The sequence below is a fragment of the Syngnathus scovelli genome, chromosome 7, assembly GCF_024217435.2.
Source record: "Syngnathus scovelli strain Florida chromosome 7, RoL_Ssco_1.2, whole genome shotgun sequence".
In the NCBI taxonomy this organism is placed as follows: Eukaryota; Metazoa; Chordata; class Actinopteri; order Syngnathiformes; family Syngnathidae; genus Syngnathus; species Syngnathus scovelli.
This window is the reverse complement of record NC_090853.1, coordinates 14154419-14179409: the sequence shown is the minus strand read 5'-3', so window position 1 is coordinate 14179409 and position 24991 is coordinate 14154419. Positions and strand designations below refer to the sequence as shown.

Below are 24991 nucleotides of genomic sequence, written 5' to 3'. Positions count from 1 at the left end.
GTGGTTTCGAGGTCATCGTTCATTTCTGGGGTTATTAAAAAATGAGTTAAACAGTATCTGTAAATCCAGCCTCAGGTTTCATCTAATTGTTTTATTACTTCACAATAATCCATTTAATTTAATTCATCTCTTACCGTCAGCAACACGAGCCTAGCCATGTTATGGTTTAACACATTTACCACTGCTGATTGCGATTAAATGTGAATTATGGAAGGATGTCTTTTTCTGATAAATGTTTTTACCAAATGTAATGTAATGATTGTAATTAAAGTTTTTGCCCATTCATAATTCAGATTTGCTTGCCTATAAGCAATCATTAAACCAATAATACTTATACTAACTTCATAAAGACAATGTCTAGTATTTTAAAGTGATTTCATGCAGACCTTATTCCATTGACCTTCTGCCCTCTGGGAAGAGGTACAGGAGCCTGCGCTCCCGCACCACCAGACTCGCCAACAGCTTCTTTCTCCAGGCTGTTAGGACCCTGAACTTGCTACCCCCTTCTGCGTAGCGTGCGGCACTGTTGCGCTATTTTCTGGTATGTCTGCCGTACGCTCACTTGCTCCTTTTTTTTGCTCCTCTTATTTATTTATTTATTTATTTATTTATTTATTTATTTATTTATTTGTTGTGTTATTTATTCATTATTTATTCAGCACGCTGTTGTTATACTTGTTTACTTGTTTGTCTGTTGTGGGCCATGTCTTGTCATCGTGGGATAGGGGGGAACGGAATTTTGGTTTCTTTGTGTGTCTTTGGCATGTGGAGAAATTGACAATAAAGCTGACTTTGACTTTGACTTTGATTTTTAGTGAGCTCTCTGTGTTTTACACTTTTGAATAAGAATTAGGAATTCCAAATTGAATTGACCTTTTAATCCACAATTTTGAGCACATTCATTCATTCATCATACCGCTTATCCCCACGGGGGTCGCGGGCGTGCTGGAGCCTATCCCAGCAGTCATCGGGCAGTAGGTAGGGGACACCCTGGACCGGTTGCCAGCCAATCGCAGGGCACACAGAGACGAACAATCGTCCGCACTCGCACTCACACATAGGGGCAATTTGGAGTGCTAAATTGGCCTACCAAGCTTTTTTTTTGGGGGGGGGATGCTGGAAGAAATTGGAGTGCCCGGAGAAAACCCACACGGGCATGGGGAGAACATGCAAACTCCACATAGGGAGGGCCAGATGTAGAATGAAACCCGCATCCTCCGGGTAAAGATACTAAAAATACGGAAACAAAAAATATTACACAAGCTGTTGATGTAGAGTAGCCAAACCTTACAGCAGGTGCTGCTCCACTAAATTTATTCAGCACTCCAAATCACTACCCAGTGATATAAGCATGATATGAGATGCAAATATTTGATGTTCAAGCGTCCTACGGGATACTTTCTGTTGATGCTTTCTGTTGCCGGGTATCATAACCTGTAGTTAATCTCGGCCTGCATTCTGTTTTAGAACTCAGATTGTAATTTTAATTGTTTTAAACTGTTTTGTACAGTGTGTACAACTTTCTGCTTTTTTGCTGTTGAATGTTAGTCAAAGCTTAATGAGGTAATCATTGAGTTCCATGTTGCTGTCTGTTTTTTCTCAACAATTATAGTATAATGGGCGGGGCGGGGAGTCATTCCAGATAATCATCAAAGAATCATCAATGTAACAAACCTGAGGAAGTAAATTATATCTTCCTCTCCACACACATTCATACTGTATGTAGGATTCGTCGACATTGATAGTTTCATTTGGGGAAGTCGGGCTGAAAAATGTAGTCTAAATTTATTATGACCTTCTCCATTAAAGCATGAGCGCAAATTGAGGGCCTAAGAGCTTTACACGTCCATGCTGTGTGGTGTGTGTGTGTAGATATGTGTGTGTGTGTGTGTGTGTGTGTGTGTGTGTGTGTGTGTGTGTGTGTGTGTGTGTGTGTGTGTGTGTGTGTGTGTGTGTGTGTGTGTGTGTGTGTGTGTGTGTATGTCTGTGTGTGCGCGTGCATGCGCCCTGCATAACACATGTAAGAATCTAGCAGGAGTTCTTGTACTTTGTAGTGATAGTCAAAGAGAAGAATGGAGTGCTCAGAAATACAGTACAGTACACACACACACACACACACACACACGCACACGCACACACGTACACACACACACATACACATCCCATGTCAGCATCTTCAGCACGCTGGCCAGTTCCGTTCCTTTTACTCTTCCATGTTACACATCATTCACAGCTCCTTTAAGTTTGCCGCGCATCGTACAAGTAGCCGTTACGCAGCAGCACGGTGACTAACGGTCGCCAGCAAATGTATTTTGTTGTCTTGATGACTTATGTTTGGTGTGTTGCCGAGAGTATTTCATTCATTGTTATTTAGTATAGCAGAACCATTACGCGCAGTTAGTTATGTAATGTGTGCCGTCTACTAGTGTTGTGTTACGTCAGAAGTTGAGCGTTGATTTACGTGCTGTATTTCTGTCTGTTGCAGAACCACACACACACACACACACACACACACACACACACACACACACACACACACACACACAAAATAAAAATACAATCATCACATCAACAGCATGCCAGATATTAGGTATTTACAGATAGAGTAACTTGTATGCATGTAAGTGTGCGTCCCCGTTTCCGTCTTCCGTGCTTTGGATTAAAGACGCTCTACAAAGCTGGTTTTGTTGGGAGACAAAGATGCAGCCCTCCCTCCCAGTTAGAAATTAATTACAGTACAAATAGAGGCCATGAATTCTGTTCCACACGACCCATGCCTTTCTATCATTCTGTCACCTAAAACAGGAGCGGTGACACAGTGTTTAAGAGTCTTGATGTGAGGAGCATTCAACTGAACTTAGTGGGTGGAGGCATAGCATAGGAAGGTTAGGCTTTGGAGGAAATGTTTGCGCATTTGTTGATAGCTCTTTAACAAATGTACACACACGCACCCACACGCACACACGCACACACACACACCACGTTTGTAACTCGAGACACATGTCTCTCAAATAATCTGTTCAAGCACGCACATACGCATAGGTGAGGGTAGATTGATCGGTAAATCAAGAGCTGCACCAATCGGCCTGTCGATCTACTCGTCAATCTCCCGCCCCATTCCCCCATCACTTGTGAACAAGGCTCATCTACTTAATACAGCATTTTTTTTCTAACCTACAGAGGGCATGCCCCTCTTTTCCGACTCAGACCCACGGGTCCCAGATTTGGAGGTGCTGATTTTCATCCCAACCACTTGACACTCTGCTGTGAACCACTCCAGAGACGGCTGGAGATTGTGGCTTGAGGAAGGCAAGAGTACCTTATCACCTGCAAATAGAGATGCATTGCTATTGACACCAAACTGGACCCCTTCAACACCTCAGCTGAGCCTAGAAATTGTGTCCATAAAGTTTATGAACAGAATCTGTGACCAAGGGCAGCTTTTGCAGAGTGCCAATTCACTGGAAACATTGCAGTGCAATGTTAGTTCAATTAATTCGTATTTATTGCTGACTTTGTTCATGTTGATGATTGTCAGTATGCTCTAATAAAAAAAAAAAAACTTTCCACATCCTTCAAGATTGATATGTTGGTTTTTCTTAAGAGAAAAAGGTTTATTTTTACCGAACTCATAGTAATATCAGTGCTAATCATTATCGAGAAATTTGGCAAAAACATCTGCATATGTCTGTACCGTATTTTCCGGACTATAAGTCGCAGTTTTTTTCATAGTTTGGCCGGGGGTGCGACTTATACTCTAGAGCAGGGGTGTCAAACTCATTTTTTTCGCGGGCCACATTGTAGTCATAACGTCTTTCGGAGGGCAATTATGACTGTCAACCCAAATAAATGTATGAGCACCTCATATTATATACAGTAAAAGCTACAAAACAAACTGACAAATAACTCGTTTTCAAATCAGACGAGTAAACAACATGGAAATAATACATTAATAGTATAAATAACATACTGAAAATTTTGTATAAATATTAAAAGTATAAATATTGTACGTGTGTGCGTGTAACATCTTAACAATAAGTACTGGGCAGGCTAACGAGTTAGCGGAAAGATGCTAATTCATGATCGTGCTAACACGTGAAAACGGACCTCTAAATCAAACCTGGGCAAATTACGGCCCGCAGGCCTTGTGCGTCCCTGTCCGGCCCGCATGAGGCCAATCGTAATTTAAAAAAAAAAACTTTTTATCAAACTTCACACCCAGAGATAGAGCGGCTTTGTCATTTGAGGCAAAGTTAAAGAAGTTAAGAATAAATTGTACTGATTAATCATTGTTTTTTTTATTTGACCTTTACACCACAATTTCACATAGCTTAATATAAATATAAACAGAATAATTATATTCTTCTAATTACCAGTACCAACTATTTAAAAAAAATAATTGAGTGCATTTTACAATGGAAGAAAATTGAGCAGGTTTAAGTTATCGTAGGTGTGGCCCTCTGACACAACTCAGGTTTTTCATGTGGCCTCTTGTAAAAATTAACTGCCCACCCCTGCTCTAAATAAATGTAAACGAACATTTGGAGCAATACTAGATTGTCCTAAAGGTTAGACACAGGTGATTGTTCATTTCACTTGTTAGGAGACCCACTTACATCGTCAATGACTCCTGTACCACTGTAACCGACATATGTACACGAACGTTAAACAGGAAGTGGTATCGCCTGAAAACGGCCTTCAAAATAAATCACCCTACCTCAAATCAAAGCACGGCTGAATAACATAAATAACATGGTGAATTCTTAACACATACTGTAAATATGTTTTTAGAACAACTTTTATTATTGCAATTTTTTTATAACAAGGTACAAGTGAACATACTGTAAATATGTTTTTAGAACTCTTTTATTATTATAACAATTTTTCTATACCAAAGTACAACACTGTAAATATGTTTTTAGAACTCTTATTATTATAAGAATTTTTTATAAAAAGGTACAAGTGTACGCACTGCAATTGTGTGGGTACTCCTTGCCTTATGCTGGTGTGTGGGCAAGTTACGTGCCATAATTCCTCAATTTAGAAGTTTTATTTTGACTTTTACATTTTTTTTTAATTTGGAAAAAAAATCCGCAATGTAGTGAAACCGTGACAAACGAACCGCGATGTAGCGAGGGATTACTGTATATAACTTTTTTTTCCCAAATTAATGTCAAATACGCTTTGCCCAAATGTTGAACACACCACAATATTAGTGAATGACTTTATACGTAATTATTGTGTTTTAAAAAACTGGCTTGATTATATGTGCTGATGTGAGTGCTTGTGTGTGTGGACGTGGATAATTTTTGTTTTAAGTTGTAATTACATTTATAGGGTTTTTTAACAGCTTCGAGCTGATTTATGAGACCTGCCACAGCTCAGTTAACAAGAGCGATAAATCCTAGCCTTCACACTCTTGGTCATCACCTCGGGACAAGCACAACGAGTATTTATATCACGGTAATTGTATTAGTGTACAAGCGTGCACTCCAATACAGGTGAGCACCCCAATAGTGTTTTGCTATGACTTTTTATTTTTCATTTAATTTAGTCACAACCTTCCCACTTGGGATGTTTATACAGAGGATAGATCATATTTCATTCATAAGGATGACGGCAGAGGACATCAAACCTTATGAATCATTGTAGAAATCAGTTCCTTGCATAATTCATGCATAATTATTAATGTCATTGTTATAGTTTTTTATAGCCCCTAGCAAATCGCAGGAATAAGAGAAAGTGGGGGTGGGGGAGGGGGGTTATGCGGCGCTCAAAAACAGACATGAACAATCGGCTTTTAAGGTAGTCTTCAAGTGCCTTCTTCACAGAGCTGTGATCTCCATTGCCAACTTTATATCACACGCCTACGGAGGTCTTGCAACTCAGCTAGGTTCATATCCACAGTGATACATAAAGCAAGATAAAAATACCAGAACTTGGTCTAGTTGGCCTCTGCACAGATTGAGGCCACGCGTTGTGCAAGATTTGCACAGAGCACAAAATTAGAGCTTGATTTCTTCTCAGACAAAGGAGGTTAAAACAAATGAATCCTATCAAAAGCATGGCTACAATGTATAATTTTCAAAGAAATCCTACCTGTTTCTTCATCAATGGCAAACCGTCCGAGTCCGCTCCCATCTCGAATAGAATATTGTATTTCTCCATCTCTGCCATCATCCTCATCATTAGCACTGACTTGCAGAAGGGTAGATCCAATACGTGCGTTTTCTTTAATTAATCCTGACAAGGCAAACTGGGAAAAGTATGGCGTATAGAGGTTTTCATTAACATCCAGGACCTCTACCTCCACAAAGGTGACAGAGAGAAGAGAAACTGGTTTCCCCTTGTCTTTGGCCCGAACAGTGAGGTTGTAGATCTGCTGGGTCTCATAGTCTAGCTCCTTGGTCAGACGAATAGCTCCGCTTACTTTGTCTATCTCAAACCATCCGTTGTAGTCATTGGCTAAAGAGTAGCGGACTTGGCCACCCAAACCGAGATCTAAGTCTTGGGTCTCTATCCAGGCCACAAGTGTTCCGACTGGGAGATCCTCTAAAACCCTGGCTTTGTACACAGTTGGGATAAAGAGTGGAGGACAGTCATTTACATCTTCCAGTATGACTTTTAATGAGGTTACAGAAAACCTCTGGCTCCCTTTATCTGCCTTGTCTCGAGCCTCAATTTTCAAAAATAAAGTAGAGCCAAACTCCCTGTCAAGTTGCCCAGCAACATATACTATGCCATTTGTGGAGTTGATACCAAAGTGGGTTGTGCTGGTCAGAAAAGAGTAGAAGACTTCCCCATTAAGTCCATGATCTTTGTCAATGGCCTCCACTTGAATGACATCTGTCCCTATGGCTGTGTTTTCAGGTATGACAATTCTATAACCTCCTTCTTGTAAAAACCGAGGTGCGTTATCATTAGCATCCGTGATGTAGACAGTAAGCAACCGCCAGGCAGCTTTCTGTGGCAGGCCAAGGTCATAGATGGTTATGTTGAGGAGATAACGATCTCTTTTTTCTCTGTCCATGGGAAGAAAGACGCGAATAAGACCTGTCTCTATTTCAATTGTAAAACAGCTATCAGTATTCCCATCTGAAATCGAGTAAATAAGGCGGCCATTGAAACCCGTGTCCCCATCGTAAGCATTAATCTGGAAAACACTTGAGCCTACCATTAGATCTTCAACCACAGAGATATCAGCAGGAAAAGAGCTTTCAAACTGGGGCATTTGCCGATTGACAGAAAAAAGGTCAATAAAATCTTCCTCTATTTTGGGCTTGTTGCTTATTTTTGACTTTTTGAGTAATTTCTCTGCTAATTTTTGAGCTACCCTTGTTTCCTTGCAATTAAATCCTTTGGGAGAAGATTTCCCATGAACAAGTGAAATGTTAACAAACATGGGTTCAGAAAAATTCTCACCATCTGTGGCAGTTATTTTGAGACTGAAGACACCATTCTTTGGATTGGCTGTGGCCAAGGGCTGTCTCAATGCAAGGACTCCTGAATCAGGGTTGAGGTCAAAGTACCCCCATTCATTACCTGAAATTATTTTATATTTTACTAGATCCAACTCATCAATATCAATAGCGGACATTGTTGTGATGACTTCATCCATTGGGAAGTTTCTGGAGATCACACCCTGACATGCTACTTTCTCAAACAAGGGCTGGTTATCATTGGTATTCTCCAGCTGAATAGTAACATTTACTTCACTTTCTCGCCGATAAGGTGAGCCCCAGTCAGATGCTCTGACTACAAACATGAAGCTCTCTGACGATGATTCAAAGTCCAACTCTTTTGTGGTGCTGATGACACCAGAGAACTGATTAATTTTGAATGGCAGTGTCACAAGACTGGAAATACTGTAAGTTATGTATCCATTTTCTCCTTTATCCACATCAATTGCAGAAACAGTTAATACAGTGGTCCCAACTGGTACACTCTCGTTGACAAAAGCCTTGTAAAAGGACTGAGTAAATGTTGGCGTATTGTCGTTGGCATCCTCAATAGAAATCTGGACTTTAACTTTGAGCTCACTATCAATTTCCATAATCTCCAGGTTAAATACATTCTGAGCTACCTGGGTAAACCAACGAGTGGTGGAGATGACTCCTGTTATAGTATTTATTTGAAAAAATGTGGAATCTGCGGAGGGTATCAAGATATATTCTGCATCATCTGGCTCTGGTTTTATTTTCACAGCCTGTACAATTGTACCTGGTGGTGCTATTTCACTCAAATTAACATCATAAAACTCATGCTCAAACTTGATATCCACTATTGGTTGGTTGTTAACGACAACATGGACAACTTTGACAGCAGAGAATTTTGGTGGGTTGCCTCGGTCTTTAGCTTGTAGTGTGAGGTTGCAGCCATGTGGGTAAGTCTCCCAGTTAATTGTCTCGGAGGCCTTTATGACAAACTCGCCTTCATCAGCTCTTTCAATGTAAAACTGATCAGAGAGGTCTCCTCCAACTATGACTACAGAGTCTACATTACCATTTAAACCTTCATCTGGGTCTTCAACGGTGACTATGGCATACACTGAGTTTTTATCAAGCCAAGAGGGGTTGTGGGAGATCACTTTGATAAGGGGTGCATGCTCATTTACGCGCTCAATATGGACAAAGAGTTTGGCCGTGCTACTGACTCCGTTATTTCCATAAAGCTTCAGGCCGCGGTCCACTGCCAGTATTTCCAAGTCATACCGGCTTTGTTCCTCAACATTGAGCTTTCCACTGAGGGACACAACACCACTTGTTGGATGCACTGCAAAAAGCTCTCGTTTTTCTTTGAAAAAATAGTAAAACTCCCCATTGGAGCCGATGTCAGCATCGGTAGCCGTAACTTGTGCTATGCTAGTCCTGAGTGGGGTGGTTTCTGCTATGGTCACAGAGTAAGTGGTGGGGGAAAACAATGGACGAAGATCATTCATATCCAAGACTTGGATGCTGACTTTAGCCCAGGTCTCGAGTAGCGCCTCTCCCTTAATGGAGGCTTTGACTGTCAAAACATAGTTGTCCTGTATTTCTCTGTTTAAGATGGCAGCATTGCCACCTTTGGTTCTCATGCGCAAGAAGCAGAAGTCGCCCAGCACATACTCCTCAGCTTTGAAAAAACCCTCATCATCTCCTGATGTGATTCTGTAGCGAATCTCCCAGGAGCGCTGTGCCAGGTGGATGCCCATTTTAATTTTACTGTTGGCATAGGTGCGAGCAGCTGAATTTTCATAGACTGTGGCATGGTACACAGGGTGAGTGAAACCAAAATGAGGTGTATTTGGAGGGGCCCCTTGGGTGTTCTGGCCGCAGCAGGGTGGTGGTTTGAAGAGAAACAACAGCAGCAGCGAGATGAGGCCGAGCAAAGGGGCACGCATGCCTGCCCACTGGCCCATATTCACATCCATCCCATCATCACTCCATCCTGAAACAGAAAAATACAGATGATCACAGTGAGAGAGATTTACTGCGACAAAAGGAACCAGAATTTGACCTTTGAAAGCTCTACTCTCATGGGCGACTAATTATCCAGTAGACCACAAGACTGATTGGATGTGGGGAGGGGGAGACAGCGAGTGCACGTTTCTTGGGGAATCCTAACCCTAACCAAAATGAGGTCTGACATCATCCTTTTGCGGTTACAAAACAATGACCATCAGTTGCAAGTTTTATAAAAACCACAGGCGGTTTGAGCAGGAACAAAATAATTATATGGCTAGCAAGATAAGTGTAACATCACCAAAACAAACACTGAAGAAAATAACTGCATAGGACTAAATGATGGGCTACTTCATCATGACCCTATCATAATCATTTTCCTCAAATACGCGGAAACTGTAGACTCAAAACCATGTAATAGTTCCAGAGGCAATGGGATATGGTTTTGAACAAGTTAATGTGTTCAGAGTATGTTCTCTTTTTAAAAGAAAAAAATGTAACCGCAAATATGTGCAAAGCTAGTCTTAGGAAGACAGGCCTGATCCGGTAAATGTCATGTTGTGGTCAAAGGAGAGCCACACAAGTCTTCAACTTGATGATTTGGCACTTTCCACCGCAAGGGATACATACAGTTTATATTGGGCGGGACAAGAAAGCATACTTATAATAACATATTGCCAAGTACAAATATAAGATTCACAGCCACATATAGGCTCATGTACATATTACTGTTACAAAAGCAACATTTTATTGTCTTGCACAACACTCTTGACCTCTTAATGTTTGTTTGGTTTTGCCTGCCTGGCCAAAAACCACCTCTGTGGAAGCAATGCAAACTGACTACGAAGTCAACATTTAAATATAAGTCAAATCATCCAGGGAAGTCAGCTTCGAATATACACCAGTGAAATGAAGATGAAGAACCCTGCAATTTTCATCTGACCCTAAACTGTCATCAGAATATCAACTTCAGTCAGTGAGGAGGTTGAGTGGTCATGGGGTTTGGGAATGGGAAGAGAGGCATTTTGGAACTTTACTGTGAAAAGTGTCTGAAAGAAATCTCTGTCACTTTTACTAGGTCAGTCCATTTTTGTTAAAAAAAAAATATAGCGAAGTGAGACCTAATAGATAAGCAGTCTTGTGATGACTCAACCCATCCCAGACAACATGCAAAATAGCAGGTTTGCTAATTGCGACAAAGATGTACGTAGCAACAAGAATGACAAGGATAACACAATAAACTCAATTTAGAAGGTAAAGAAAATGCAATTTAAAGGTATTTTGGAAAACTAATGCCATAGACATGTTATTAAGACACTTGGCAACTGTTTTAAATTATGGGCATAAAATGTCTTCTTTAATATGTAGATGTAATTCTCTTAAACACAGGTTCCACCATGATGCTAATACCTCAATGTTTTAGTTAAATTGTGAATTTAGCAGAACAGTACATAATATTTGGGCACATTCGTTCAACAGCTCTCAACTTGAAGGTTGCAATCCACGATTACCGTATAACCTTGCCCCATTATCTTTAGGAAGATAGTGAAGGTCCATTTGCTCCTGATACTGCCTTAGCAGTTTGTGAATGAGCTCTTAACACTGTTTCCGTTGTAGTCTATGCCACCAGTGTTAATTGTTTGGATAACAGTGACAAACAAAACAAAAAAAAAAGAGTGGAGAGAAGGTAATATTTGAAGGAAGTGCTCCACATGGTACACATTGCTGTTTTATGCAAATACAGTATACTACTTCATCTAATGTCTATTTTAAATCCGTTGCTTTGAGTTCACTTGTTAAGTGTAGCCACGTCCATATTTTCACACATTGAATGTTATCTCAGAAACTGCGTGGACACCTGAATTATTATGTTTCAATGAAATACAATGGAAGGCTGTCATTGTTTATAAAAGCAATTCACAGAACACCTTGTACATGTGGTGTATGCTTATGAGAGGAGTGACATCCTGCCTTGCCGCTACTGTTTGTTTAAAGTCAGATGTGAATGAGTTTAGTCTGTTGTTTATTATGAGTTATGATACTATACTACCCCAGAGATAGCCATACTTTGAATAACTATAAACACAGAGGCAAAGTATTCCCTCTGGTTTGACACCATACAAACACACTAGTGGCCACCAAGATTCATTCCTGCAACCCCTATACTGTACACGTTTATAGTTTTGCCACAGGGGCTTGCTTTGAAAGTAGAAAGGAGTAGTTTGATGCCGAACACATGTATCCTACAAGCTGCTCTGCTCAACACTTAAAATATTTCTGTTGAGATCAGATATTTTACCAAGTAGTCTGTGCGTTTGTATATTAGAGCTGAGCAAAAACTGCACACGCTCATACGCACGCACACACACACACACAGGGGGGGTACGGTGGCACACTGGTTAGCACGTCCGCCTCACAGTTCAAAGGTTCGATTTCAAAGTTTGATTCCACCTACGGCCCTCCCTGTGTGGAGTTTGCATGTTCTCCCATTGCTTGCGTGGGTTTTCCCTGGGAACATGCTTGGTAGGCCGATTGAGCACTCCAAATTGCCCCTAGGTGTGAGTGCGAGTGCAGATGGTTGTTCGTCTCCGTGTGCCCTGCAATTGGCTGGCAACCAGTTCAAGGTGTCCCCCCCCCCCCCCCCCCCCACTGCCCGATGACTGCTGGAATAGGCTCCAGCACGCTTGTGACGCAGAACAGATAGTGTGTGTGCGTGTGTGTATGCGTGTGTGTGTGTACATACATATATATATATATGTATATATATATATATATATATATATATATACATATATATATATACACACAAAATGCGTGTGTTTTTTTTATATTGCTTGTTAATGCATTGCCACTCACACACACAGTTCTGACATAAGTACATACTTTTTTTCTATACATGTAATGTCACAAGCCAAAGCTGACACGCATTAAAATGTATGCTTGCACACACACACACGCACACACGCGCGCACACACACACACACATACACACACACACGCACACACACACACACACACACACACACACACACACGCACACGCGCGCACACACACACACAAACACACACGCACACACACAACACACACTCACACCACATGGACAACGACAGAAAAATATTCTCTCCACTAAGGAGCCCCTCTTACTGTTAGTCCTAAACACCCTCTCATTAGCTTTTTATCCTCAGCTGATTGGATTTGAATTGTGTGTAAAAACCAACCGCCTCAACACCCTAGATGAGTTACTGTCGCTTCTGGTGGCCCAGACATCTTGCTCACATAGAGTATGTGTTATCAGAAAGACAGGCATCCAGTGACATGGGTTTCTGTTTTCACTGCCTTTGTTACAAGTTGACATGCTGACAAAAGTGCATGAAGAGCCCAGTACAGAAGCCGGCTGTTACTTAATTGAATGAAATTGAATCACTAATCATTCTAACTGCTCATTTTGTTTGTATTGTTTTGGAACTGTACGTTTTACCAGAAACAAAACAATTCTTCATAGGCACAAAGGCAACGAAGTGATGTATTGGTGTTTTTGTGTCCATTTTTTACATTAGTGTTACAATAATTGTAACAAAAATAAATCCAGCAGTTTTGATCAGCAGTGGCTTATTAAATTAATATTCCTCAGACATTCTGTGCAATACAGTGTCTGCCAGATGCATTGTGATACTGTGAAGTAGTCACTTGCTGCTGACAGATTACATACAGGCTGAATACCGTTAACTGTATTGACAGCTAGCTATAAGTCAGCAACAGAATAAGAAAAAGAAAAAAGGAAAATAAGAAGACTTCTAATATAACATTTTACTCTAAAAGTGACAAAAATGCAACTGGTTGTCAAAATAGATATTTCATTGTGTCTTTACCTTTTAGGGAGAGCACTGCACTGGACTAAGAGGACCACATGAGGACATTTTACAAATTAACAACAGGCATCTTAAATCTTAAAATCTTTTAAGATTTAAATCTTAAATCTTTTACTGTGAATTTTGTAACGGAAATGGAAGTAATTTAACTGTACACCTAACGTAATCGCAACAGTTACTGTATTTATATGTTATATGTAATAAAATGACAAATAAAAATAAAATGAATGTACGAATTTGTAATTTACATGTTCGTGCAAGCCAGTGGGGGATGTGGCATACACACGTGTATGAATTACTAGATTACAGAAGTTCCATCACTGCCTCAATTGGAGCCAGGAAAAAAACATATCTTTCCTGGATATATGGACAGATGGATGCATGGATTCATCCATCCGTCTAGCTAACCAATGCTCTGTTTTGCAGTCACAACATGTAAGATTTTATGCATGACTGCAATGAGATTCAAGCATCAACACCATCACTGCACCAACTCTACAAAGAAGGACAACATGCTTCATAGAAATTATTTTTATATAATTTGTCCTTTAGTGTATCTCACTGCCAAATTTTTCTTTGCAGAATGAAAAACTGGCTTGTTTTGGATCCCTACTGTGATGATCAAAGCTCAAGCTATCTGGAAAGAGTGCAAGAAAGCAGATTGGTGGATGGAATAAAGAACACTAAAGCTAGAGGAGAAAACAAACAAAAGCAAAAAAATGGAGTGTGCATTATCTCATCCATACAGAGAAAGAACTGCACCCACAAGACTGCCTGAAACCATGACTGTCATCTCTGTTTAACACATCAATCAGCAGAATGACATCCATTGGGCCAAGGACAAACTCAATTACTCTGTTATTCTTTTTTCTTTGCCTCACAACCGTTTCAAAAGATTGAGCATGGCAAATACCCAGATGATTAATAGTAAGTCCAATTAAAATCATTTTTTGAAAATGTTGATTTGGCTTGAGCCAGTATGTGCATAAATGTTTGTTTTGCTTCTATGTGAGGGAAAGAAAGCAAAAGAAAAAGAAAGACTGAGTACACACACACACACACACACACACACACACACACACACACACACACACACACACACACACACACACACACACACACAACACACGAACAGAAAATAGGTCAGGCACCAAAAGTTCAGTTTCAATGCCTAATCAAAAGCCATCTCTGAGACAAACAGTTGCAATGTGTCTTATCTGTTCAACTCATATACGTTTATATAAGTCATAAACCTTTGTTGAGTTTTTAGTTAAATCAATAATAGAACCCCCAATCATAGTGTCCTGTTTTCACAAGAAAATTGTATTCTGTAATTCAATGTCCTGGGGCCAAGGAACCAACATGCTGCTTGCCAACTGAGGAGATAGGAAAATCCTTCGATGTAAACAAATGTAAAAAAAAAAAAAAATTGTGAAGCTGCATTTCTGGTGTAGAGATAATACTTTTTCTGTGTGTTGTCTTTCAGCAAAAAGCTGCTGCAGGTGAAAATAAGATCAAGTTCAGTTTGTGGGAGAGCTGCTTCAAGCTTGGCTAGGCACTACATTGAACACAATCAGTGCTAATTGTGGGAAGTCAGTGAGGGATCAAGTCTCTCGCCACTCTCAGCCAGGAGTGTTTAATCTCCTTGCTTGTGAAGGAGGTAGAACTGAGAGGGTGGTAAGAAAGTGAAGAAACTTCCAAATGAAGAAAAACATTGTATACAGGTACAGTGGGGGAAATAAGTATTTGACCCCTTGCTGATTTTGCAGGTTTGCCCACTTGCAAAGAATGCAACGATCCATAATTTTAATCATATGTACATTCTAACAGTGAAAGACGGAATCCCAAAGAAAATTCCAGAAAATCACATCATATGAATTTATAAAAATTGATAATCGTCTCCCCTCCGCGAGTCGTCACCTTATCGTGGTGGAGGGGTTTGCGTGCCCCTATGATCCTAGGAGCCATGTTGTCGGGGGCTTCATGCCCCTGGTAGGGTCACCCATGGCAAACGGGTCCTAGGTGAGGGGTCAGACAAAGCACGGCTCACCCAAGCCCCTTATGATGAAAAACATAAATGGACTTTGTTTTCCCTCGCCCGGACGCGGGTCACCGGGGCCTCCCTCTGGAGCCAAGCCTGGAGGCGGGGCTCGAAGGCGAGCGTCTGGTGGCCGGGCCTTCGCCCATGGGGCCCGGCCGGGCATAGCCCGAAATGGAAACGTGGGTCCCCCTTCCCATGTGCTCACCACCTGTGGGAGGGGCCGAAGGGGTCGGGTGCAATGTGAGCTGGGCGGCAGCCAAAGGCAGGGACCTTGGCGGTCTGATCCCCGGCTGCAGAAGCTGGCTCTTGGGACATGGAATGTCACCTCTCTGGCTGGAAAGGAGCCCGAGCTGGTGTGCGAGGCAGAAAGATTCCGACTAGATATAGTCGGACTAGCCTCCACACACAGTTTGGGTTCCGGTACAAGCCCTCTCGAGAGTGGCTGGACTCTCTTCCACTCTGGAGTTGCCCACGGTGAGAGGCGTCGAGCAGGTGTGGGTATACTTATTGCCCCCCGGCTGGGCGCCTGCACATTGGGGTTCACCCCGGTGAACGAGAGGGTAGCCTCCCTCCGCCTTCGGGTGGGGGGACGGGTCCTGACTGTTGTTTGTGTCTATGCACCAAACAGCAGCTCAGAGTACCCACCCTTCTTGGGGTCCCTGGAGGAAGTGCTGGAGAGCGCTCCTTCTGGGGACTCTATCGTTCTACTGGGTGACTTCAATGCTCACGTGGGCAATGACAGTGAGACCTGGAAGGGCGTGATTGTGAGGAACGGCCCCCCTGATCTGAACCCGAGCGGTGTTCTATTGTTGGACTTCTGTGCTCGACACGGATTTTCAATAATGAACACCATGTTCAAACATAAGGGTGTCCATGTGTGCACTTGGCACCAGGACACCCTAGGCCGCAGTTCGATGATCGACTTTGTAGTCGTGTCATCGGATTTGCGGCCGCATGTTTTGGACACTCGGGTGAAGAGAGGGGCGGAGCTGTCAACTGATCACCACCTGGTGGTGGGTTGGCTCCGATGGTGGGGGAAGATGCCGGTCGGACCTGGCAGACCCAAACGCTCTGTGAGGGTCTGCTGGGAACGTCTGGCAGAATCTCCTGTCAGGAAGAGCTTCAACTCCCACCTCCGGCAGAGCTTTTCCCACGTCCCGGGGGAGGCGGGGGACATTGAGTCTGAGTGGACCATGTTCCGCGCCTCCATTGTTGAGGCGGCCGACCGGAGCTGTGGCTGTAAGGTCGTTGGTGCCTGTCGTGGCGGCAATCCCCGAACCCGCTGGTGGACACCGGCGGTAAGGGATGCCGTCAAGCTGAAGAAGGAGTCCTATCGGGCCGTTTTGGCCTGCGGGACTCCGGAGGCAGCTGACAGGTACCGGATGGCCAAGCAGAACGCGGCTTCGGCGGTTGCTGAGGCAAAAACCCGGGCGTGGGAGGAGTTTGGTGAGGCCATGGAGAATGACTTTCGGACGGCTTCGAGGAAATTCTGGTCCACCATCCGGCGTCTCAGGAGGGGGAAGCAGTGCAACGTCAACACTGTTTACAGTGGGGATGACGTGCTGCTGACCTCGACTCGGGACGTCGTGAGTCGGTGGGGAGAATACTTCGAAGACCTCCTCAATTCCACCTACACGCCTTCCATTGAGGAAGCAGGGCCTGGAGACTCTGAGGCGGATTCTCCAATCTCTGGGGTCGAAGTCACTGAGGTAGTTAAAAAACTCCTCGGTGGCAAGGCCCCGGGGGTGGATGAGATCCGCCCTGAGTTCTTAAAGGCTCTGGATGTTGTGGGGCTGTCATGGCTGACACGCCTCTACAACGTTGCGTGGACATCGGGGACAGTGCCTCTGGATTGGCAGACTGGGGTGGTGGTTCCCCTCTTTAAGAAGGGGGACCGGAGGGTGTGTTCCAATTACAGGGGAATCACACTCCTCAGCCTCCCTGGTAAGGTCTATTCAGGGGTGCTGGAGAGGAGGGTCCGTCGGGAGGTCGAACCTCGGATTCAGGAGGAGCAGTGTGGCTTTCGTCCTGGCCGTGGAAAAGTGGACCAGCTCTACACCCTTGGCAGGATCCTCGAGGGTGCATGGGAGTTCGCCCAACCAGTCCACATGTGTTTTGTGGACTTGGAGAAGGCGTTCGACCGTGTCCCTCGGGAGGTTCTGTGGAGGGTGCTTCGGGAGTACGGGGTGCCGAGCCAACTGATAAGGGCGGTTCGGTCCCTGTATCACCGATGCCAGAGTCTGGTCCGCATTTCCGGCAGTAAGTCGGATTCGTTCCCAGTGAGGGTTGGACTCCGCCAAGGCTGCCCTTTGTCACCGATTCTGTTCATAATTTTTATGGACAGAATTTCTAGGCGCAGCCGAGGCGTTGAGGGGGTCCGGTTTGGGGACCTCAGCATCGCGTCTCTGCTTTTTGCAGATGACGTGGTGCTGTTGGCTTCTTCAGGCCGTGATCTCCAGCTCTCGCTGGAACGGTTCGCAGCCGAGTGTGAAGCGGTCGGGATGAGGGTCAGCACCTCCAAATCCGAGTCCATGGTCCTCGATCGGAAAAGGGTGGAATGCCCTCTCCGGATCGGGGATGAGATCCTGCCCCAAGTGGAGGAGTTCAAGTATCTTGGAGTCTTGTTCACGAGTGAGGGGAGGATGGAGCGTGAGATCGACAGGCGGATCGGTGCAGCGTCGGCAGTAATGCGGACCCTGTACCGGTCCGTTGTGGTGAAGAGAGAGCTGAGCCAAAAGGCAAAGCTCTCAATTTACCGGTCGATTTACGCTCCTACCCTCACCTATGGTCACGAGCTATGGGTCGTGACCGAAAGAACGAGATCTCGGATACAAGCGGCCGAAATGAGTTTTCTCCGCAGGATGTCCGGGCTCTCCCTTAGAGATAGGGTGAGAAGCTCGGTCATCCGGGAGAGACTCGGAGTAGAGTCGCTACTCCTCCACGTTGAGAGGAGCCAGATGAGGTGGCTCGGGCATCTTATCAGGATCCCTCCTGGACGCCTCCCTGGGGAGGTGTTCCGGGCATGTCCCACCGGTAGGAGACCCCGGGGACGACCCAGGACGCGCTGGAGAGACTATGTCTCTCAGCTGGCCTGGGAACGCCTTGGGATCCCCCGGGATGAGCTGGATGAAGTGGCTGGGGAGAGGGAAGTCTGGGAGTCCCTCCTAAAGCTGCTGCCCCCGCGACCCGACCCCGGATAAGCGGAAGAAGATGGATGGATGGATGATAATCGTCTGATGAGGAAAAACAAGTATTTGAACCCCTGGACAAACAGCATGTTGATATTTTGTAGAAAAGCCATTATTGGCCAGCACAGATGTCAAACGGTTTTTATAGTTGGTGACAAGCATTGTGCACATTTCGGCAGGGATGTTGGCCCACTCCTCCCTGCAGACAGCCTCCAAATCATTCAGGTTCCGAGGTTGTCGCCTGGCAACTCGAATTTTAAGCTTCCTCCAAAGATTTTCAATTGGATTCAGGTCTGGAGACTGGCTAGGCCACTCCAGAACCTTGATGTGCTTCTTCTTCAGCCACTCTTTGGCGGTGTGCTTAGGATCGTTGTCGTGCTGAAACACCCATCCTTGACCCATCTTCAGCTCTCTCACTGAGGGAAGGAGATGTTGGTCCAGAATTCTACGATACATGGCCCCGTCCATCCTCCCCTCAATACGATGGAGTTGTCCCGTCCCCTTGGCTGAAAAGCACCCCCAACGCATGATGTTGCCACCACCATCCTTGACGGTGGGGATGGTGTTCTTTGGGTTGTACTCGGTGTTCTTTGCCCTCCAAACACGACGAGTTGAGTTGAGGCCAAAAAGTACTATTTTGGTCTCGTCTGACCACATCACCTTATTCCAGGCCTCTTCTGAGTCGTCCAGGTGCTGAATGGCGAACTTCATGCGGGCCTGTACATGTTTCTTCTTGAGCAGGGGGACCTTGTGTGCGCGGCAGGATTTCAATCCATGACGGCGTAGTGTGTTACCAACCGTTTCTTTTGTAACTGTGGACCCAGCTGCCTTCAGTTGATTCATCAGTTCCCCCCTTGTGGTTTTGGGATGATTCCTCACCATTCGCATGATCAGGGAGACCCCACGAGGTGAGCTCTTGTGTGGAGGCCCAGACCGAGGGAGGTTGGCGGTGGTGTAGTGCTTCTTCCATTTCCTGATAACTGCACCGACAGCTGATCTTTTCTCTCCAAGTTGCTTTCCGATTCTCTTGTAGCCCATCCCAGCCTTGTGCAGATCAACAATCTTGTCCCTGATGTCCGTAGAAAGCTCTTTGGTCTTTCCCATGGTGGTGATGTTGGATGCTGGTTGTTTGGGTGTTGACAGGTGTCATACAGGTAAAGAGGTGAGGCAGGTGTATTTGATGTAGATAAATGGTTGGGATTGGGGCTGTGTCTTAAAGAAAGACTAACTGGCTTGTAGGAGCCAGAATACTTGCTGTTTGTCCAGGGGTTCAAATACTTGTTTTTTCTCATCAGACGGTTATCAATTTTTATAAATTCATATGATGTGAATTTCTGGAATTTTCTTTGGGATTCTGCCTCTCACTGTTAGAATGTACATATGATTAAAATAGTAGATCGTTGCATTCTTTGTAAGTGGGCAAACCTGCAAAATCAGCAAGGGGTCAAATACTTATTTCCCCCACTGTATTTTCTAATCATCATTTTATATATATAAAATCAAAAGTTACACCGCAAGTATCAGACTGGCAAAGGAGTGCGGCTCAACAATATTACACATGTCATATTTTGCACAAATGGTTTTTACTAATGTAAAATAGCCCAGGCGTATCAGCAGCAAAAATAACGGTTTGTATATAATAAATGAGAGTGCAGGGTGCAACTCCCACACACATACACAAATATCCATTAGGCAGCAGGCTGTGAATGCCAGTGCCAGTGCTTATGTCCTTGGTGTATACGTAATCTGGCCCAGAGTAATAGATGAGCAATTACCAGAGCAGCCGAGTCACTCTGTTCAACTCCCCTCCTATTGTGCATAGCTGTGTCACACCGTACACAGTTTAAGACTTTTGGGCCAGACTGTAAGAAGTTGGCCTGCGGACTGGTGGTAGACCAGAATGTACAAATTGGGACAGGCTGGCACAGATGAGCCAGTCAATTCCTAAAGCACAAGTGCTCTATTGAAGAGCAGTGTTCTTTCATAATAACGTGGGCAAATTCTGATCCAGGTGTTTTTAATTACCGTATTTTCCGCACTATTAGGCGCACTTAAAAACTTAAAATTTACTCAAAAACCCACAGTGCGCCTTATAATACAGAGCGCCTTGTATATGGATCAATTGATGAATTTGTTGATCCATACTGGTTGTACACAGCACTCTGCCAAAATGCTTCAGTACGTTTTAGTACGACTAGTAAATTACAAGGTTGCATCGCTTCCCAGCATTACGGCAACTATGGTCAGGGGGCGTCACTGAATAGCTGTTGTACCCGCGAGGCTATTTCATTTCAAAATAAGCTGTTCCGTTAATGTTTTCGAGTACGTTTACGGATCAATAGCCAACGGAATCATAAATAAGCAGCACCTGTGTGTTAAATCAGTCTTTAGTCGGTTCCGATCACTTTTATGGGAGAGAGTTTGAGAAACGTGATTGTTTACAGGGGTCTGCCACGACACTTTGCTGAGGCTCATGGGAGTCTGCGAGCTGAGGCTCATGGGAGTTTGCGGGTGGCTAATGCTATAATGATAGCTGCTATACGCACGAGGCTATTTCATTTCAAAATAGGCTGCGCCGTTAATGTTTCGAGTAAATTTACGGATCGACATGGAAGAGAAACATAATTAAGCAGTACCAATGTGTTAGATCGAACTTTAGTCAGTTCCGATCATTTTATAGGAGATAGTTTGAGAAACGCGATTGTTTACAGAGGGCTCATTGGTTATTGGCTAGTAGATGCATACCGCAACCCTAGTCAACCTCAGTTTGTTACAGTATAGCTTCTATTTTATGCACCTTTTAATCCGGGGCTGTCACGGTAGGGTGGCGGAGCATGGAGCAGGACGACCAAGTGCAGCTTGGACCAGGGTTTATTGGCGGAACTCAAAAGGCAACTGACATGACATAGCAAACAATAACTTGACTGACTGACCGGGACGTGAAACAAGACAGCAGGACATGACGGCACCAAGACAGGACAACACACCGAACGACAGGAACCAAAACCAATGACCAAAACCAAACCAATAACAATACCAATACCAATACCAATAACAATGATCCGACAGGGAGAGAGGGGCAGACAGGACTTTTATACAAGACAGGTAACGAGAGGCAGGTGGGAACAATCACACTGATCATGGGCACACAGGAGGGGAGGGGCGAGCACACAGACAGAAACCAAGACAACAGACACATAGTGGAGCAGTTGGGGGCGAGACGTGACAGAACCCCCCCCACAAGGGACGTCTCCCGACGTCCCAAAAAAAAAAAAAAACTAGGGGAACCGAACCGCGCCGCACTCGGGCGGCGACTAGGGGAACCGAACCGCGCCGCACTCGGGCGGCGACTTGGGGAACCGAACCGCGCCGCACTCGGGCGGCGACTTGGGGAACCGAACCGCGCCGCACTCGGGCGGCGACTTGGGGAACCGAACCGCGCCGCACTCGGGCGGCGACTTGGGGAACCGAACCGCGCCGCACTCGGGCGGCGACTTGGGGAACCGAACCGCGCCGCACTCGGGCGGCGACTTGGGGAACCGAACCGCGCCGCACTCGGGCGGGGACCAAGGGGACAGAGCCGCACTCGGGCGGGGACCTAGGGGACAGAGCCGCACTCGGGCGGGGACCTAGGGGACAGAGCCGCACTCGGGCGGGGACCTAGGGGACAGAGCCGCACTCGGGCGGGGACCTAGGGGACAGAGCCGCACTCGGGCGGGGACCTAGGGGACAGAGCCGCACTCGGGCGGGGACCTAGGGGACAGAGCCGCACTCGGGCGGGGACCTAGGGGACAGAGCCGCACTCGGGCGGGGACCTAGGGGACAGAGCCGCACTCGGGCGGGGACTTAGGGGACAGAGCCGCACTCGGGCGGGGACCTAGGGGACAGAGCCGCACTCGGGCGCGGACCTAGGGGACAGAGCCGCACTCGGGCGGGGACTTAGGGGACAGAGCCGCACTCGGGCGGGGACCCAGGGGACAGAGCCGCACTCGGGCGGGGACCTAGGGGACAGCGCCGCACTCGGGCGGGGACCTAGGGGACAGAGCCGCACTCGGGCGGGGACCTAGGGGACAGAGCCGCACTCGGGCGGGGACCTAGGGGACAGAGCCGCACTCGGGCGGGGACCTAGGGGACAGAGCCGCACTCGGGCGGGGACCTAGGGGACAGAGCCGCACTCGGGCGGGGACTTAGGGGACAGAGCCGCACTCGGGCGGGGACCTAGGGGACAGAGCCGCACTCGGGCGGGGACCTCGGGGAAACACAACCGCACTCCGCGGCGACTCGGGGAAACACAACCGCAATCAGCGGCATACAAAAGTCAGTGCCGCAATCGGCGGCCACTCAGGAAGTCCGTACGGCAATTGGCGGCGACTCCGGAAGTCTGTACCGTGATCGGCGGCCACTCACAAAGTCCGTACAGTGATCGGCGACATTCGGAAGGCGGGGCTCTGCGCAGCGGCAAGAGCCATCACGCGCCGCAGCAGTGGGAGTGGAGCCAGGGACGATCGCGGGTCCGACGCAGCTGGCTTGGAAGTCTGGCGACGTTCGCGGGTCCTGCGACGCTGGGGTGGAGCCCGATGGCGGCCGTGAGTCTGATGACGCAGGGAGGCACTCCAACGGCGGCCGTGGGTCCGGCGTCGCGGCACTAGAGTCCGATCGCGGCCGCAAAGCCGCTGCCGCCAGAAGCACTCCGATGGCGGCCGCGGGTCCGGCGTCGCGGCAGCGAAGTCCGACGACGGTCGCAGAGGCGATGGTGCCGAGAGGAACTCCGATGGTGTCCGTGAGTCCGACGTCGCTGGAACAAGCTCGGACGACGATCGGGCGTCGCAGCGGGAGCTGGTGGTGGAGGGGGGTCCAAGCGCTGGTCGTTGTGATGGTCGGATCATTCTGTCACGGTAGGGTGGCGGAGCATGGAGCAGGACGACCAAGTGCAGCTTGGACCAGGGTTTATTGGCGGAACTCAAAAGGCAACTGACATGACATAGCAAACAATAACTTGACTGACTGACCGGGACGTGAAACAAGACAGCAGGACATGACGGCACCAAGACAGGACAACACACCGAACGACAGGAACCAAAACCAATGACCAAAACCAAACCAATAACAATACCAATACCAATACCAATAACAATGATCCGACAGGGAGAGAGGGGCAGACAGGACTTTTATACGAGACAGGTAACGAGAGGCAGGTGGGAACAATCACACTGATCATGGGCACACAGGAGGGGAGGGGCGAGCACACAGACAGAAACCAAGACAACAGACACATAGTGGAGCAGTTGGGGGCGAGACGTGACAGGGGCGGCCTATATATGAAATCATTTCTAAAATAAAAAATGTGATGAGGGTGCGCCTGTCACGTCTCGTCCCCAACTGCTCCACTATGTGTCTGTTGTCTTGGTTTCTGTCTGTGTGCTCGCCCCTCCCCTACTGTGTGTCCATGATCAGTGTGATTCTTCCCACCTGCCTCTCGTTAACCTGTCATGTATATAAGTCCTGTCTGCCCCTCACTCCCTGTCGGATCATTGGTTGCTGTCGTGTTGGTTGCTGTTGTTCGGTGTTGTCGTACTGTCTTGATGCCGTCATGTCCTGCTGTCTTCTTGTTTCACGTCCCGGTCAGTCAAGTTATTGTTTGTTAAGTCATGTCAGTTTGCCTTTTGAGTTGCTTCAATAAACCCTGGTCCAAGCTGCACTTGGTCGTCCTGCTCCATGCTCCACCCGACCGTGACAGAATGATCCGACCATCACAACGACCAGCGCTTGGACCCCCCTCCACCACCAGCTCCCGCTGCGACGCCCGATCGTCGTCCGAGCTTGTTCCAGCGCCATGGGCTTGCAGCTGCCATCGGATCTTGCTCCAGCGACGCCGGACTCACGGCCGCCATCGGAATTCTCCCCCGGCGCCATCGGCTCCGCGACCGTCATCGGACTTCACTGCCGCGACGCCGGACCCGCGGCCGCCATCGGAGTTCCTCCCGGCACCATCGCCTCTGCGACCGTCATCGGACTTCGCTGTCGCGACGCCGGACCCGCGGCCGCTATCGGAGTGCCTCCCGGCGCCATCAGACTCGCGGCCACCATCGGGCTCCATCCCAGCGTTGCAGGACCTGCGGGCGTCGCCAGATTTCAAGCCAGCTGTGCCGGACCCGCGATCGTCCCTGGCCCCACTCCCACTGCTGTGGCGCGTGGTGGCTCATGCTGCTGCCACAGCTCCGCCTTCCGATGGACGCTGATCGCGATCTGGACTTTTAAATGCCGCCGATTGCGGCGCTGACTTTCGTATGCCGCTGATTGCGGTTCTGTTTCCCCGAGTCGCCGCAGAGTGCGGTTGTGTTTCCCCGAGTTTCCGCCGATTGCGGTTCTGTCCCCAAGTCACCGCCCGAGCGCGGTTCAGTTCCCCAAGTCGCCGCCCGAGCGCGGTTCTGTTCCCCAAGTTGCCGCCCGAGC

The 24991-nt window shown here is 46.7% G+C and overlaps 1 protein-coding gene across 8 annotated transcripts in view; it reads right to left on the bottom strand.

Moving 5' to 3' along the window:
- Positions 1-24991, bottom strand: part of fat3a (FAT atypical cadherin 3a) — a 241524-nt gene that overhangs the window by 144343 nt on the left and 72190 nt on the right. For all 8 annotated transcript variants that reach the window (XM_049725613.2, XM_049725605.1, XM_049725607.1 and 5 more), the window contains one exon: positions 6100-9426. In XM_049725613.2, coding sequence (XP_049581570.1) covers positions 6100-9409 — 3310 coding nt within the window. In that variant the 5' untranslated portion in view covers positions 9410-9426. The remainder of the gene's footprint in view (positions 1-6099; positions 9427-24991) is intronic.